The following is a 15,342-nucleotide window of genomic DNA, read 5'->3' on the forward strand; positions in this document are numbered from 1 at the left end:
ACCAGCATATATCGTGGTCGGTGGAAGGATAAATTTCAAGTAACCAAGATGCCCAAGCATCCTCAAATTCCCCAATTCGTGGGATGCAATCCCGCCAATTTATTTGTACAAGTATTGGCCCTTAGCTAAGGCGGACGGGTGACCTAACTAATGCAAACACCAGACGTTGCCGCCAAAGACCATGGCTGTAGGCAACACACTCAAAACCTGCGTCTCAACTTCAGCGTGTCTGTGTGCTTTTCAATATGTCAATATTGTTAGCGGGACAAGCTCACTTGAAAGGTATGCTCGGCCCGGGTGACCCAACCCAACAGGACACACGGCCCAAGTCTACAGCTTGGAGGCCGAGCGCACCATCGTGGCCGAAATGATGCCGTGCGGTTCGTCGATGGGCAAGAACACCTCGCCGTGCGGGTGGATGTTCTTGCAGCCGAAGCGCGAGAGGTCGATGGGGTTGTTGTGGATGTTGGGCATCGTGATCTTGATGTCCTTGACGTACGGACACCGCTCGAGCACCGCCTCGCCCATCTTGTAGAGCGTGTACTGCACGGCGGGGCTCGGCACGCCCACGTCCGCCGGGCCCGCGAACGTCTCGAGCAGCACGTTCTTGATCTCCGTCGCCCTGGCGGTGAAGTCTCCGCCGAGGGCGTCGGGCGCGTAGTTCCACGTGGCCGTGACGCACGTGCTCACGAGGCGGTCGGGCACGTCCGGCAGCGTCGTGTAGTCGTCCCGGAAGAAGTCGACAAAGGAGCTCTGCGTGGTCTTGAGCACCTTGAGGCCGTCCACGCCGCCCTGCACGGTCACCTCCGGGGCCCCGCGCGGCGACTTGCGAGCCACCACACTGGCAAGAGGGGGAGAACAGGCAAGGCGTTAGTTAATTCAGTGTTGACCATGACCGAGCAGATGCCACGTACTAGGCGGTGGAAAAGCCCGGGCTGGCGCTGACGAAGGCGTGGTGGTGCGGGCGCGTCTGGCCCTTGGAGTCCGGCACCACCAGCCGCTCCCACGGCGTCTCGAAGAGCTTCACCTTGGCCACGCTGATCTGCTCGGTGTGGCGACAGACACACACAAAGAGACAAGCAAGGCGGTCAGAACCCTCTACTGGGTCGGGTCAGCATGGATGAGGCGACGCAGACGTACGATGTCCGCGTGCTTGGTGACGAAGTGCCTGGCCAAGATGACGCCGAAGTCCTCGAGCGAGGCGAACTCGTGCTTCTTGGCCAGCACCCAGACCGTGTTCTTGACCGAGTCGGTGGGCAGCACGTGGCCGTTGTCGCCGTCGTAGTAGGCGCTGGCGGCGGGCGCGCCCTCCAGCAGCACCTGCGCCTCCAGCTGCACCACCGAGTGCTTCTCAGGTGTGCGTGTCACCTTGAGCAGACGCACGCGGCCCTTGCCGTGCTCGTGCTGCAGGAGCTTGACGACCATGGCGGGTGGAGGAGATGGAGGGGAAGAGGGGGCTGGAGGCTTCTGCTGCCGGGCGCGAATCGCGAAATGGGCCGACCGACTGCTGCACGACGTTGAACCGGAGACCAGATGATCTTCGCGTACGCACGCATTCAGCATTCAACGTGGCCTCTACTAAACCAGTACGTTGAAGTGCGAATCCGTTCTTAAATCCTTACATCGCGGTGCCGATGCGCACGACGTCACGGCTGTCAGGCTGTCAGACCTCTGCTAGCTTGGCAAATACAAGCAAATGCAAGCGAGTGTAAGGATGTGTGCCGGTGGTCTGCTTGGCGCCCGCAGCGCGTCTTTTTGCGCCGGGCCGCATTGCCAGTGGTGTGTTAGCAGCGCACACCTCGTCGACGCGTGCTGAATGGACGGCTTGGGCAGGCTCCTGTCCGATACAGTCAGCAGCGGCACTAATGCAACAAGAAGGCTCCGTTGGAAGGGTGTCCAAAATCTGTAGGGGGCGGTAGAATCTAAATGGGTCCCTCTCCTACGATCGATGATCACAGCAATATTTTGCGGGTGCTCAAGAAGGTGGATCGAGGTTATACTGGGGACTTTGAATTGGTCTAGCGAGGGCTATTTTTTTTCTCCCGCTGCATTGTGTCTTCTTCTCAACTCATGGATCCGCTGGAGCAATGCGAACCTAGCATTTCCGCGACTCGCTACGGTACAAGGTTCCTTGTTGTACCGAGTGAAAGGCTGCAGTTGCCGGAACGCTGCACCCACTCTTGTTCGTCCTATCTGAAGGTTGACGTTCTAGACGGAATGAAGGTCACACTTCAACTTGACAACGGTCAAGCACTAGTGCCACGTTGGGTCCGTGTGGGTCAGTGTGAATGTGACCGATACAATTAAAACTTACATTTTAGAATATGTATTAAATGACAGGCTTCGAATCCAGCCAATACAAGCGCTAGCCGTCAACCTGATGCAAAATCCCAACTCGGCGAGTCGTCCGCCGTAGTGAAAATTGTAAACCTACTGCAGAAAAAATGAATGGCCTGTTCCCCTCAAATCTACTGAATTACTGTTGCCATAGTCGCAATGCCTGTTGCGTTGGTTTGTTAAAAATCATGGCAACAAAACTTCAGGGCGGAATTTTTGGACACCCTTCCAACGGAGCCTTCTTGTTGCATTAGTGCCGCTGCTGACTGTATCGGACAGGAGCCTGCCCAAGCCGTCCATTCAGCACGCGTCGACGAGGTGTGCGCTGCTAACACACCACTGGCAATGCGGCCCGGCGCAAAAAGACGCGCTGCGGGCGCCAAGCAGACCACCGGCACACATCCTTACACTCGCTTGCATTTGCTTGTATTTGCCAAGCTAGCAGAGGTCTGACAGCCTGACAGCCGTGACGTCGTGCGCATCGGCACCGCGATGTAAGGATTTAAGAACGGATTCGCACTTCAACGTACTGGTTTAGTAGAGGCCACGTTGAATGCTGAATGCGTGCGTACGCGAAGATCATCTGGTCTCCGGTTCAACGTCGTGCAGCAGTCGGTCGGCCCATTTCGCGATTCGCGCCCGGCAGCAGAAGCCTCCAGCCCCCTCTTCCCCTCCATCTCCTCCACCCGCCATGGTCGTCAAGCTCCTGCAGCACGAGCACGGCAAGGGCCGCGTGCGTCTGCTCAAGGTGACACGCACACCTGAGAAGCACTCGGTGGTGCAGCTGGAGGCGCAGGTGCTGCTGGAGGGCGCGCCCGCCGCCAGCGCCTACTACGACGGCGACAACGGCCACGTGCTGCCCACCGACTCGGTCAAGAACACGGTCTGGGTGCTGGCCAAGAAGCACGAGTTCGCCTCGCTCGAGGACTTCGGCGTCATCTTGGCCAGGCACTTCGTCACCAAGCACGCGGACATCGTACGTCTGCGTCGCCTCATCCATGCTGACCCGACCCAGTAGAGGGTTCTGACCGCCTTGCTTGTCTCTTTGTGTGTGTCTGTCGCCACACCGAGCAGATCAGCGTGGCCAAGGTGAAGCTCTTCGAGACGCCGTGGGAGCGGCTGGTGGTGCCGGACTCCAAGGGCCAGACGCGCCCGCACCACCACGCCTTCGTCAGCGCCAGCCCGGGCTTTTCCACCGCCTAGTACGTGGCATCTGCTCGGTCATGGTCAACACTGAATTAACTAACGCCTTGCCTGTTCTCCCCCTCTTGCCAGTGTGGTGGCTCGCAAGTCGCCGCGCGGGGCCCCGGAGGTGACCGTGCAGGGCGGCGTGGACGGCCTCAAGGTGCTCAAGACCACGCAGAGCTCCTTTGTCGACTTCTTCCGGGACGACTACACGACGCTGCCGGACGTGCCCGACCGCCTCGTGAGCACGTGCGTCACGGCCACGTGGAACTACGCGCCCGACGCCCTCGGCGGAGACTTCACCGCCAGGGCGACGGAGATCAAGAACGTGCTGCTCGAGACGTTCGCGGGCCCGGCGGACGTGGGCGTGCCGAGCCCCGCCGTGCAGTACACGCTCTACAAGATGGGCGAGGCGGTGCTCGAGCGGTGTCCGTACGTCAAGGACATCAAGATCACGATGCCCAACATCCACAACAACCCCATCGACCTCTCGCGCTTCGGCTGCAAGAACATCCACCCGCACGGCGAGGTGTTCTTGCCCATCGACGAACCGCACGGCATCATTTCGGCCACGATGGTGCGCTCGGCCTCCAAGCTGTAGACTTGGGCCGTGTGTCCTGTTGGGTTGGGTCACCCGGGCCGAGCATACCTTTCAAGTGAGCTTGTCCCGCTAACAATATTGACATATTGAAAAGCACACAGACACGCTGAAGTTGAGACGCAGGTTTTGAGTGTGTGTTGCCTACAGCCATGGTCTTTGGCGGCAACGTCTGGTGTTTGCATTAGTTAAAGGTCACCCGTCCGCCTTAGCTAAGGGCCTGAACCCGGTCCCGAAATGGGTTGGATAGCCACAGGCATCCCCGCCAGAGCAAACCTCAAGTCTGGTGTGTGGGCTCTGGTGGCTTAAATCTCTTAGCTAAGAGCCAATCCTTGTTCAAATAAAATGGCGGGGTTGCATCCCACGGATTGGGGAACCTAAGGATGCTACGATCGCTTCATCGGTCCACTCAGCACTGACCATGAATGTTGCGCTGTATCCCAACTCGCTTATTCAGGCCCAACTCATTCAGCCCAGCTACCGGTGGAGTTACTGGTGTATTGATTGATGCAGGTATGCCAACTTTTTATCGCCCGTAAAATTCGCCTAGTGCTCGTGCGAATACGTTGACTTTGTTCTGTAGTGACGAATAGTTGCAGGTTTCCGCTAAGTGGTGCACGCGCTGCTGCATCTCTTGAAAGTACGCATCGCAAGCGTTGCACCGTTGAGCTCTGGCATGGCCATTTCAATTCGCACATATATATTAGCCCACACCCGCAATTTGGGCCAGAGCAACATCGATGACGAGTTAGTTACCTTTCTTCCCCCGCTAGATTAATCGCTCGCGATCGATACTGTCGAGCATCCCGTGCGTCCTTAACAATCGGTGAAAACGCATCGAATAGCTTTTGTCCGGAATCGATGCCAACGCTTAAATATCTGTTCGTCACAATCGACGAACATAGGAAAAACACGACATCAATTAGATAAACAGCATTGCAACAAAACACCGATAGCACTTGTACGCACAATTCGAACTTGCTTTCCAGGACCTCAACAATAAGCGGAAGTAGCAACACACATGCCTCCAAGTCCACGCCAAGTGATTGCAAGTCTGTGATACGCAGTACATCCACCAAGACTGCTTCACGCTTACCTCGCGGCAACTCGCCAATGTACCGAAGCCCATCGTGCAAGCGCCCCTTTTCCCAGTGAACCAGTAGCTGCTGAACACATTTTTGACGAGCCTTGAATGCCTTCACGCACGTGTCCATTCCACAGCGAAGCTCCATAACAAAATCTGAAGTTGCTAACTCTTCCTCGGGCCGTTGCGGTGGAATCGAAGGCGCTGAGTTCTCAACAAGCAGGTTAGGCGGATATTCTACTTGATGTGGCTCTGTATGGATTGGAGTGGGTTGTCTTGAGCTAAGTGGGTGTGGCGCCTCGACTGCAGTCAAAGTAGTTAGACGTTTAGTACTCGGCAACACACTATAATAAAAGCACTGTACCTGATTTCCGAGGGTCATCTGCTCGGCGTACCGGGCGTGGGATGGACTCTCCTTGAAATGGAGGGACCAACACGCCAGGAGTAGTAGGACGACTATAAATTCCATCCTGATCATTGCCATCACGAGGCAGTTGTCCTATCACGGGAGTTCTTGCTCGAGTCAGATTGTCGGAGAAGTTTGAGCTACCATTCACAGACCCTCGGGATGCACCACAAGGACCAGCTACGACTGGGGTCTCAGCGGGGGTAGCGGGGGAAGTCCGAGCTATTGATTGTGCTACAGGCACTGGAGCAGGTGGAGTCACTGCTCGTGTAGATGACGGCCTGTTGCTGTTTCTTGCTTCTGCAGCTCTATGGTCATTGCTATGACTGCTCGTGCGATTAAATGGCCGCATCTGCATCACATCGAGCACCCACACCGAGACAAACGCATCCTGAATGCAGCCGCCCATAAGCTTCATATCTTGTGTCATCGTGGTGTCGGCATGCATCTCCACACAGCCAAGATCCTTCTGGCGCGGCATAACAACACTATCGTGACACTACAAACAAACATGATTGTTAGATCGCTGTGGTCATTGACTGAAGTGTTGAGGAAGTGTCCAGAACTGGTGATAATAACCTCAATAGCAGTTTCGTATGACCACACTCGAATGGCTTCCTGGGAACAGCAAAACAGATACTTTCCGCTGTACGGTTCAGCCACCGTGTGGCACATTGACGTCGTCTGAGCAATGCATCCCAGGACGACCGTTACTACATTTCGCGAGAAAGCTGCATCAGGATGACCTCACCGTAGCGTTATCAACTGGGGTGACACCGATCAATGCAAACTCCTGCACGTCCCAGAATCGCACAGTGCGGTCGGCAGCAGACGACACGAGAATGAACTCTTCTGGGTTAAATTCCAGACTGGTGATAGCGCCGCCATGATCAGGAAACTCGCGGAGCAGGCGCCCGGCCGTGAGATCCCATATTTTTATGACGCCGTCCTGGTCGCCAGAAGTGAGCCAGCGTCCATCCGGCGTAAAGCTCACCGCTGTCACCTCGGACGAATGCCCCTTGAACGTCTGCATGCAGCTCTTCGTGCGCAGATCCCACACCTTCACGATGGTGTCGCGAGAGCCCGAGGCCACATAGTCGCCGTATAAATGGTAGTCCACCGTCGTCGTGGAGGCCATGTGGCCCTTGAGCGTGCGGCTCACCTTGCCAGCCTCCAGATCGAACACCTTGATAGACCCCGCCTGCGAGCCCGCCACCACTTTGCGCTCCGCCGGGTCGAACACAATGCTCTCGACAGCGCTCTGGTGCCCCGATAGGCTCTGGTGCATTGGCACAATACTGGTGAGACTACCTAAAACCAACTACGCCACTGCTGCAGCAGTCTACACCCGCACCATGATGTTCTTGGTCTCCTTCTCGCGCATCCGCCAGAGGTTCACCATGTTGTCGTCGCCGCCAGTGGCCGCCACTTGGCCCTGCAATGGACAACAGCAATTGCAATAGCGAACGCAATGAGCAGCAGCAGCAGCAGCAGCAGCAGGCGAGCGCCGACCTACCGACTTGCGGCCGAAGCGCAGGCAGTTGACATTGCTGGAGTGCGCCAGGAAGTGAGCTGTCTCGACACGCGCGCATATACATATACACACAGCCGCATTGTGAGATACAGGCGCACACGACGCTGCTGCTGCTGCTGCTGGAGGTGGCAGGAACGCACAGTGCCGGGCGAGCGCCATGCCTGCCGCAGGAGTCGCGTCGCTTGCAGCAGAGCACTGCGCGTTTGTATGGGGCGAGCAAACCCGCGGACCGGGTTCGGGTCCGGGACCGGGCTAGTGGTACTTTTGCCTGATTCCCGGTCGCAACTGGAGAAAAAGAGCTCAATTCTCAAGTTTCAGGCAATCAGCCAGCGCGATGCAGGTGCTCGTGGCGGTGCTGAGCTTCATCGACATCGTGGCGCTCACGTTCCTCAACGGCTACTGGGTGCGTGCCCTGCCCTGCTCTCCGCGTGCTGTGCCGCCCTGCTCCTTGTGTCTGTGGCTCAGCTGACTGAAGTATCTTGCGCGCACCAGCTGATCACCCTCGATGAGCTGGAGCTGGACCACCTGAACCCGGCCGACGTGGCCAAGCGCCTCAACAAGCTCGTGTGTGCGTAGGCAGCTGCACTGCACTGGGGAGGGGGGAAAGCTGGGCTGACGCTTGCTTCGTCGTTGCTGTTGTTGTTGCTGTGCAGACCCGGAGATGGTCCTGCACGGCATCCTCATGTTCCTGTGCTTGCTGGCGTGGGCGCCCTGGGTCTTCCTGCTCAACCTGCCCGTCGCCGTGTGGCACGCTCGACGGTGCGATCGCTACTGCTGACGGGAGTTGTGGGGATGGAGTGGGGACTAACGTTGTTGGCGTTGTTTGCCGAGCAGTGTCATGCGGAATGAGCACATGATGGACCCGACCGAGATCCTGCGCTTCAAAAACCTGCAGCAGGCGCGGCTCGAGTCGATCGCCAGGACGGTCTTCTACGGCCTGCAGATCGTCTACGGCATGTTCTGGTGCGTTGCAGACTGGCTGCGAACGTTCAGTCTCCCTCCACTAACGAAACATCCTTTTTGGGCCGCTACAGGATGGTGTCGGCTATCGTGAACTCGGCTAAAAGCCGGAAGGGCGGCAAGCGCGCATAGATAGCGAACAACGCCACTGGCGTCGCGCCAGCATGTCGAGTCGTGTCTTCTGGAGAGGCAGTGGGGGGGGGGGGGGGGGTCCCCCATGAGGGTCTCTCTCCGTCTTAGCTGCTTTCACAGTCCCACCGTGCGTCGTCTAGATGTGCTAGCATACAGCAGCTCATGGAGGTGGCGAGCTGGACAAGTCGCAGGCAAGCAGGTTGGCTTGCAACGTCAGCGAATCGCAAATGTAGCCAAGTGAATGGACTCCGCTTTACACTCTGTTTTACCCGCACCCTGCTTTACCGCTCCATCCCCATCAAACCATCTCATCTTTACAAGAAACGATGCGCCGGCGCTACGAACGTCGGCGCGCCGCCAAGGCCAAAGCGGCCGCCGCTGCCGCCGCGGAGAAGGCCGCGCCCTCCGCGCCCGACGGCTCTGCAGTCTCCACAGACGCCGCCGCGCCCACCGCCGCCACGCCCACGGCCAAGAAGCGGCAGACGGCGGTGCACGCGGCCGCGCAGATCAAGCTGCACGTGCACGGCCACGAGTTCCAGAGCGGCGAGGAGATCGTGCTGAACCCGGACAGCTTCCCGCAGCTCAAGGAGCTGGCCTGGAAGGACTACGTGGTGGAGGTCTTCCACCCGGAGCACGCGGGCGAGCGCCAGGGCCTGGGCCTGGCCTCGGACGGCGCGGCCGCCGCCATGGCCGAGGGCTCGCCGCAGAACCACCTGCTGCTGGAGATCCCGGAGAGCAGCGCCGCGCCGCTCAAGGGCAAAATGCAGGTGAGCGTGCTCAAGGACACGGCCGCCATGTTCCAGCTGGCGCCCTTCAAGGACGTGACGGTGCGCTTCCTGCCCAAGACGCAGGTCGAGGTGGACTTCGTCGAGGTCTCGCTCAAGGACCAGTTCATGTCCAGGCGAGACCTCATGTACCTCAAGCAGTCCATGGTGGGCACGGCGCTGTACGTGGGCAAGACCATCCGCGTGCAGGGGACGCGGTGGCAGGTGCTCGATGTGCGCGCGGGCAGCGAGAAGGTGCGCAGCGGCGTCATCTCGGAGAACACCAAGTTCACCTTCCGCTCGCGCACGTCGCGCATCATGTGGCTGGTGCAGGTCAGCCCCGAGATGTGGGACATGGCCAACTCGGGCATGCTGTATCTGGAGATCTTCCTCACGGTGGTCCGGAACGTGCTGAAGAAGTGGATGAAGCACAAGGTGACGCACAGCCTCACGATTTTATTTTACTCGCGCTGCTTCTATCCGGAGATGGACCACGAGCAGGAGTCGTCGACCTCGGGAGGACGTTACGCTCACCGAAGCTTTACGCCCAACAAGAAGGCGTCACGTAGCGCTGCTGATGAGAGGGAGTCATCATTTCCTTACGAACGAAGTGACTGCTTTTCAGTTGGTGTAGATGAGGACGGCAGGCACTATCAGGACTTCTACAAGCTGGTGGCGTTTGATAGCATTGTAACGGATGTGCAGCCGCTGCTTGTGAAACTGAAGGAAGAGATTAATGCGTTCCCTCGCGAGTGTGGCTGGCGGTCACCAGCGGATTTCTACGTTTCATCCTACTCGCCTGCTGAGTTAGTTGAGAATGAGTCGGAACCGCGATCAGGTGTCCCATCAAACGCGCGCGATGGTAACCTTCTCGAAGCTGTGAACCTGGTGCTGAATATTTTTGAGAAGCACCACATCGACCGTGATTTGTCTCGAAGCGGTCAAAGCGTCGTGCTAATCACACCAGGCAATGGTATTTTCTCCGTTAATAAGCGACTTTCCGAGATTACAGAGCAGCGCATGATGGATCACGGTATCGGCATTGATCTTATTTCATTGGCATCTCGACCACTTCACAAGTGTCCACTATTTCTCTTCAAGCAGTCGGATTTGTCCGAGATGAAGTTACCAGGTAAAAAGGAAGGGAATCCTGCGAATGAGTTATGCTTGTGCAACAACAATCAACACGGTTCAAAGAGTGGATATCAGCGACGCTCTCGTACAGGCTCAAACGATGCTACTACAGACTCGCAGGCAGCAGTTGCGGATATTGGGGTGTCTTCAGTGCGAACTGGTCAGCTGTGCAAGTATTGTTTGCAGCGGATGGAAAATCGCAAAAACTACATCGTCCCGCTCTGGATCCCTCTCTGGTTTGTGCAGGAGAACATGCTGATTCCTCACGAATGCCCGTTGGACGACGATATTACCCAATTTTGTGATGTTTGCGCACCACAGAACTCAAAGAACAAAATATTCGAGCCGCTTCCAATGTGCCGAATGTTCAAAGATAACGACCTCACTCACTTTGGCTACTTATCACTTCCGAAGCCGCTGGAGTGCTTGCTTAACGGTTTTCAAACAGCGGAGTCAACTCTGAGCGACGACGATCGAGACAATGTTGCATTCGGCACGGCACCTTCTGTTAGTGGTTCTACATATGACGATGTGATCCTTGCTGGTCTTAATAGCGATCTTGTGCGGGCTCGTGCGTCTTCGATGACGTGCTCAGATGACTCCTTGTCGTATGATGGTGAGGTGGTGACCAAAATTCGCACCTTTTCCTTGTCCGAACAGAATAAGCTGTTGCAAGAATACGAAAGATATGACGATGAAGTGTTTGGGTTTGCGCCGGCCCCCAAACTTGCGCAGAAATCTTCCGACAGTGATATGAGTGTTCGTTTGGGAACAACCCCACCAATGCGACCTGGTATGTCCTACTTAAACTCGATGATAAAAAAACGAACAGGAACCATTGGGATTCAATCAGGCTCGACTGGCAATGGGAACGAAAATGGAAGCAGTAACAGCGGTGGGGCTCGCTGGCGGCAATATGAGCAGCGAGAACCATCTCCACTGAACGTTGACATGGCCGATTACCGAGGGAGTTTAGAGGCAAAGGTTGGATCTTTGGATGACGATCGAGATAAACCCCGCCTTACCTCGAGCTCATTTCCAAACACGTATCAGTTGGGGGATGGGAGTGGCCCGAACCACACGCCGTTTACTGCTAGTCCTGTTCTGCGCCCGGCGGAAGCTGTCGTGAAAGAGGACATTTTCCACTCGCAAGCGTTCATGTTGAAACAACTCACCAGCAATCAGCGTCGGTGGAGCCAGGTGCGCCCATATGCAGACCAACAGTACAAAATTGCGCAGAATGTTCTGAAGTGGAGAAGTCTTTGCTTCCCTGCACTTCTGCCACTTTCAAGTGATTTCATGCCAGCCGCAAAAGAGTTGCAAGCGCATTATACCGAATCTTTCTACAGCGTCATGCTTCCTGAGCGTGACGAGCAGAATGGGGTAATATTCCGCGATTACCGTGAGCTGGTGCTGGAAATGGTGGCTCAGCGGCTTTCTCAAGACTTTCAACTTGTCTCGGCGGAAGACTCCAGTGAGGTTGGCGATAAGGATGGGACCGTGTTTCGACTTAGCATGGGCCACCGCATCCATGAAATTGTGTACAACGAAGAAACCCAGACGATCGATGTAAAGCGTTACCTTCAGAAGGTGACAACACGTTCCGATGTAGACATCATGGAATACCGTTACTCGCTCTGGTCGCCTGTTGTCGATCGGTTTGTCACCGTGGCTCAGGAGTTCCGCAAGTACCCACAGATTGAATACCAGTGGAATCACCTTGACCAGTTGATCTGCGGATACATCGATGATATGAGTGAAGGAATCCGTTATAAGCGCAGTCTTTACTGTCTATTCCCACCTCGACTTGGAGGCTCCGATGTCGGGGACCAAGGTAATATGGCCTGCCGTATCGTTTGGTGGGCGTTGACTAACTTTTTGCGTGCGTGCTATGGTTGATATCTGACAGAGAACTTACGCGACTACACGGATGGCTGTCGAAAATTCCTTGAGTTTTTGCGCTCCAGAGCTGACGCGAGTACAGGGTTCCCGAAGGTGAAGTTTTCTACCGACTGGAGGAAAGACATCACAACGAGCGGCAGCGATGCCTTCAAGCGCGTGGGGCAAAGGAGTGTGAAGATGCTGCTGCATACCAATGACGATGTCACTAGTCAGAATTGGATCATCGCGAAGGTTGATACGGAGTTGCTACCGAGCCAGTGCTACCACGTGGAGATTCAGTGGCTCGTGTGCCGCAGCTCCCTGGTCGATGACCTTATCACTGCAATTAGCCGTCGTGCGAAGCAGCTAGGTCTGGAGCTGCAGAAGGTGACCGAGAACGGCATTTCTAGCAACTTGGACCTCCACCCACTGAACTGCCCCATTTTCCTCAAGATCGAGGACGCGTTCGAGCGGCGGATGGTGGAGAAGGCGCTGGTCGAGCGCTTCGACTTTTGCTGCGAGGCGCTGCACCCGATCCCGTTCACGCACCTGAACCACAACGCGGAGTATGCGATCATGACGCAGGAGCCTCGTCCACCGCGCGCGCGCCGCATGATCTCCTACTACCGGCAGTATGTGCATCGGTCGCTGGCATGCTTTGCGCGCATGACGCAGACTGGGTTGGTGTGGATCTCGAACCAGAAGGTGCACGACGACGAGATCCAGCCAATCTTTGACGAGCTGCGGCAGTACATCGAGTCGCTGCAGGTGGCGCGCTCGTCGTTGATGGGCGTGATTGACGGCATGTTCGAGCCCGCCGCAGCAGCATCGGCATCAGCATCAGCGACGCCACCGTCTACGGCCCGCCAGGAGCCCGACCAAAAGGCCGCGTTCGCCGCGAATTCGCCGCCGCGGGAGGACCCCGCTTCCAGCGGCGATAAGAAATTACTGCAGGCGGCAAGCGCAAGTGCAAGCGGAAGCACCAGCAGCTGCAGCGAGGAGGAGAAGGAGAACAGCCCCGCGGCGATCAACGTGGTGGTGCGCAACGTCGCCGATCCGAAGCAGGGTCTCGCAGGCCGCCCAGCTGTTGCTGCTGCTGCAGTGGGTGAGCGCGGCGCGGCTTTCGCGGCAGAGCCGCCAGCGGCGGATCCCTCTGCAGCTGCTACCGTAACGCCAAGTACTGGAGGCGGCCCGAGTTCGTGAATGTTAGCGGCACGGGCGATACACGTACACGTACGTCGAGATGAGTTGTCGAGAGTTGTCTAGTGTAGCCATTTTGAGAATGTAACCGACGGGCCAAAGGTCACCCGTGGTACCGATGTATCTTTGAAGCGTTTGTCACATGCGACTTGCCTGCACCTGCACTTGGGCTTGGCCTGCACCACCGCTGCTTCGCGCAACTGAGTTGCACAGCGTGCATGAGCTCGTCCGTAGTGTCTCGTTCAGCTAGCGGCGGAAAGGCTGCCTTGGGTTGATGAGCAGCTTGAGTTAGCAGACCACCAACTATATATTAGCGTGAAAGTCAATGAACAACGGAACATGTCTCTCCTTGCATGTATGAAGTTGCAGTTTACAGCTTTGACAAGATTACCAGCCATTTGCCGTAGCTAACCGCTCCGCTCGCTTCCTAGGTTGGACGCTGCACACTGCAGGCTGCCATACCGTATGGGCCCCATACGTACACACTCACACAAACAACACACCGTTCAGGGCGGATGATTTTTGCGTGTGTAACAATTGCCGTAATCGCCACTCTCCGCCAAAGTGGCCAAAGTGTCTGCGCTCGAGCTCTGCATGGCACGTTCGTGCGCTCACTCGGGCCCTGCATGCGCCCGCGCGTGGGGCTAATTCGGCGCGCGCCTGCGACGCCGACGCCAGCGCACGACGCGGAGCTGGGACCAGGAAGCGGTGTATCTGCGCGGCCACGGCTCTGCCCGTTACTCGGCCGTTAAAGACTCGCTGACCTTTTTTCGTCGAGGATCCAGCACTTGGCGAGTGCGCTCGCTGCCCCAGCTGGGGCGGCCATACTCGAGCCCAGTGCTGCAACTCCACGCTGCGCGCATCTGCGTCTGCCGTCGTCGTCTGTTGCCAAAGAGAGACTCACTCGCTCTCCCAAGTCGCTCACTCACTTTCCATCTCGGTCTGTCGCCGCCACCCCGCAACTGCAGCGCTGCTTGCTGCTCGATGGGGATCGCCGCCGAGCCGTCGTCATCCTCGCCCCGCCAGGCGCGCGTGGCGCCTGGCAACCTGTTTCGTCGCATGTCGGCGCAAGCCATGGGCATGGAGGCCGCGGCGCTGTGCCACCGCTCGCACTGGGTGCCCAAGTCGTCGCGCTCCAACTGCTCCAACTGCCGCCGCAGCTTTCGCCTCTGGGCCGGCAAGCACCACTGCCGCCTGTGCGGCGAGATCGTGTGCGGCGCCTGCTCCACCAAGCGCATTCTCTTCCAGAAGAAGAGCGTGCGCACCTGCGACGACTGCGTGGACGCCAACGTGCAGAACATCTCGGAGATCAACCGCCGCCGCTCCACGCCCGAGTTCCTGCGCTCGCACACGAGCCCCGCCGCCTTCGGAGACGACGACAGGTACGAGCGGCTCAGCCTGCCAGTGCGCGCGGCCAGCAGCCGCGGGCTGCACAGGCATCACTCGTCCCTCGCGACCTCGACGACGCCCCCCGGGTCGCAGCGCGGGACCAGCAGCAAGGAGGCGAGCGCGGAGACCTCGTCGACGGTGATGACGGTCATGAGCTACCGGATCACCTTCTCGTGGCAGACGCAGGTCGTGTCGCTGGTGGTCGCGGCGCTCGTCGTCTCCATCGCATGCGCCCTGAAGCTCATGGCGCAGGTGTAGACGGCGGCGCATGTAGAGACCCAGTGTACGAATACGATCATTATTTCGGCTGCAGCAGAGGGCTCGCTCGCTCGCTGTCTGAAAATCCACGGCACCGCATAACCAATACAATGCATGCTCGATTTTTGGTGGACAATATCTCTAGTGTAGCAGGAGCAGCAGCAACGGCTGAGCGCACATACTCTTGAGAACTTCTCAAGAGTCAATGAGAAGCATGCCCTAGCTTCCCGTTGGGACGGGCAGTGAATCTGAGATACAGCTGCAACGAATGTGCCAGTCGCGATGGTATGTATCCTCCGGTCCAGACGCGCGGCAAACTGTGCCCGCAGGTGTCGGCAATGTTTCCCACGAGTGCGTGGCAACTCAAGTCGTCGATTTGCCCTTGAACCGAGCAGAAGTCGCTAGTCAGCAAAAAGTGGAAAACACTTTTTCGCCAAATGGAGCATAAAGTATTGGTGGTACAGTATACTTCGTGTATAC

At 57.3% G+C, this 15,342-nt stretch overlaps 7 protein-coding genes across 7 annotated transcripts; 4 read left to right on the top strand and 3 right to left on the bottom strand.

Moving 5' to 3' along the window:
* Positions 1 to 330: 330 nt before the first annotated feature.
* On the bottom strand, positions 331 to 1,425 carry IUM83_14370 (urate oxidase; the record flags this gene model as incomplete). Its single annotated transcript, XM_067939112.1, has 3 exons — positions 331 to 841; positions 915 to 1,042; positions 1,141 to 1,425. 3 exons carry the CDS (start codon positions 1,423 to 1,425, stop codon positions 331 to 333), a joined length of 924 nt encoding a protein of 307 aa, XP_067787655.1.
* A 1,603-nt stretch (positions 1,426 to 3,028) lies between these two features.
* On the top strand, positions 3,029 to 4,123 carry IUM83_14371 (urate oxidase; the record flags this gene model as incomplete). Its single annotated transcript, XM_067939113.1, has 3 exons — positions 3,029 to 3,313; positions 3,412 to 3,539; positions 3,613 to 4,123. The coding sequence occupies 3 exons, from the start codon at positions 3,029 to 3,031 to the stop codon at positions 4,121 to 4,123; spliced, it is 924 nt and encodes a 307-aa protein (XP_067787654.1).
* Positions 4,124 to 4,646: 523 nt separating this feature from the next.
* Positions 4,647 to 5,249, bottom strand: IUM83_14372 (Katanin p80 subunit; the record flags this gene model as incomplete). Its single annotated transcript, XM_067939114.1, has 4 exons — positions 4,647 to 4,791; positions 4,877 to 4,999; positions 5,090 to 5,145; positions 5,217 to 5,249. The coding sequence occupies 4 exons, from the start codon at positions 5,247 to 5,249 to the stop codon at positions 4,647 to 4,649; spliced, it is 357 nt and encodes a 118-aa protein (XP_067787657.1).
* Positions 5,250 to 6,128: 879 nt separating this feature from the next.
* On the bottom strand, positions 6,129 to 7,303 carry IUM83_14373 (katanin p80 subunit; the record flags this gene model as incomplete). Its single annotated transcript, XM_067939115.1, has 5 exons — positions 6,129 to 6,149; positions 6,362 to 6,889; positions 6,965 to 7,045; positions 7,127 to 7,182; positions 7,285 to 7,303. The coding sequence occupies 5 exons, from the start codon at positions 7,301 to 7,303 to the stop codon at positions 6,129 to 6,131; spliced, it is 705 nt and encodes a 234-aa protein (XP_067787656.1).
* A 175-nt stretch (positions 7,304 to 7,478) lies between these two features.
* On the top strand, positions 7,479 to 8,236 carry IUM83_14374 (uncharacterized protein; the record flags this gene model as incomplete). Its single annotated transcript, XM_067939116.1, has 5 exons — positions 7,479 to 7,547; positions 7,637 to 7,712; positions 7,798 to 7,903; positions 7,979 to 8,107; positions 8,179 to 8,236. 5 exons carry the CDS (start codon positions 7,479 to 7,481, stop codon positions 8,234 to 8,236), a joined length of 438 nt encoding a protein of 145 aa, XP_067787651.1.
* Positions 8,237 to 8,562: 326 nt separating this feature from the next.
* Positions 8,563 to 13,218, top strand: IUM83_14375 (Vacuolar membrane-associated protein iml1; the record flags this gene model as incomplete). The annotated part of the gene is made up of 3 exons (XM_067939117.1): positions 8,563 to 9,806; positions 11,649 to 11,968; positions 12,044 to 13,218. The coding sequence occupies 3 exons, from the start codon at positions 8,563 to 8,565 to the stop codon at positions 13,216 to 13,218; spliced, it is 2,739 nt and encodes a 912-aa protein (XP_067787650.1).
* Positions 13,219 to 14,199: 981 nt separating this feature from the next.
* Positions 14,200 to 14,862, top strand: IUM83_14376 (Rho guanine nucleotide exchange factor; the record flags this gene model as incomplete). The annotated part of the gene is made up of 1 exon (XM_067939118.1): positions 14,200 to 14,862. One exon carries the CDS (start codon positions 14,200 to 14,202, stop codon positions 14,860 to 14,862), a length of 663 nt encoding a protein of 220 aa, XP_067787653.1.
* Positions 14,863 to 15,342: the final 480 nt, after the last annotated feature.

This window comes from Phytophthora cinnamomi (genome assembly GCF_018691715.1).
Source record: "Phytophthora cinnamomi strain GKB4 chromosome Unknown Contig58, whole genome shotgun sequence".
Classification (NCBI taxonomy): domain Eukaryota; phylum Oomycota; class Peronosporomycetes; order Peronosporales; family Peronosporaceae; genus Phytophthora; species Phytophthora cinnamomi.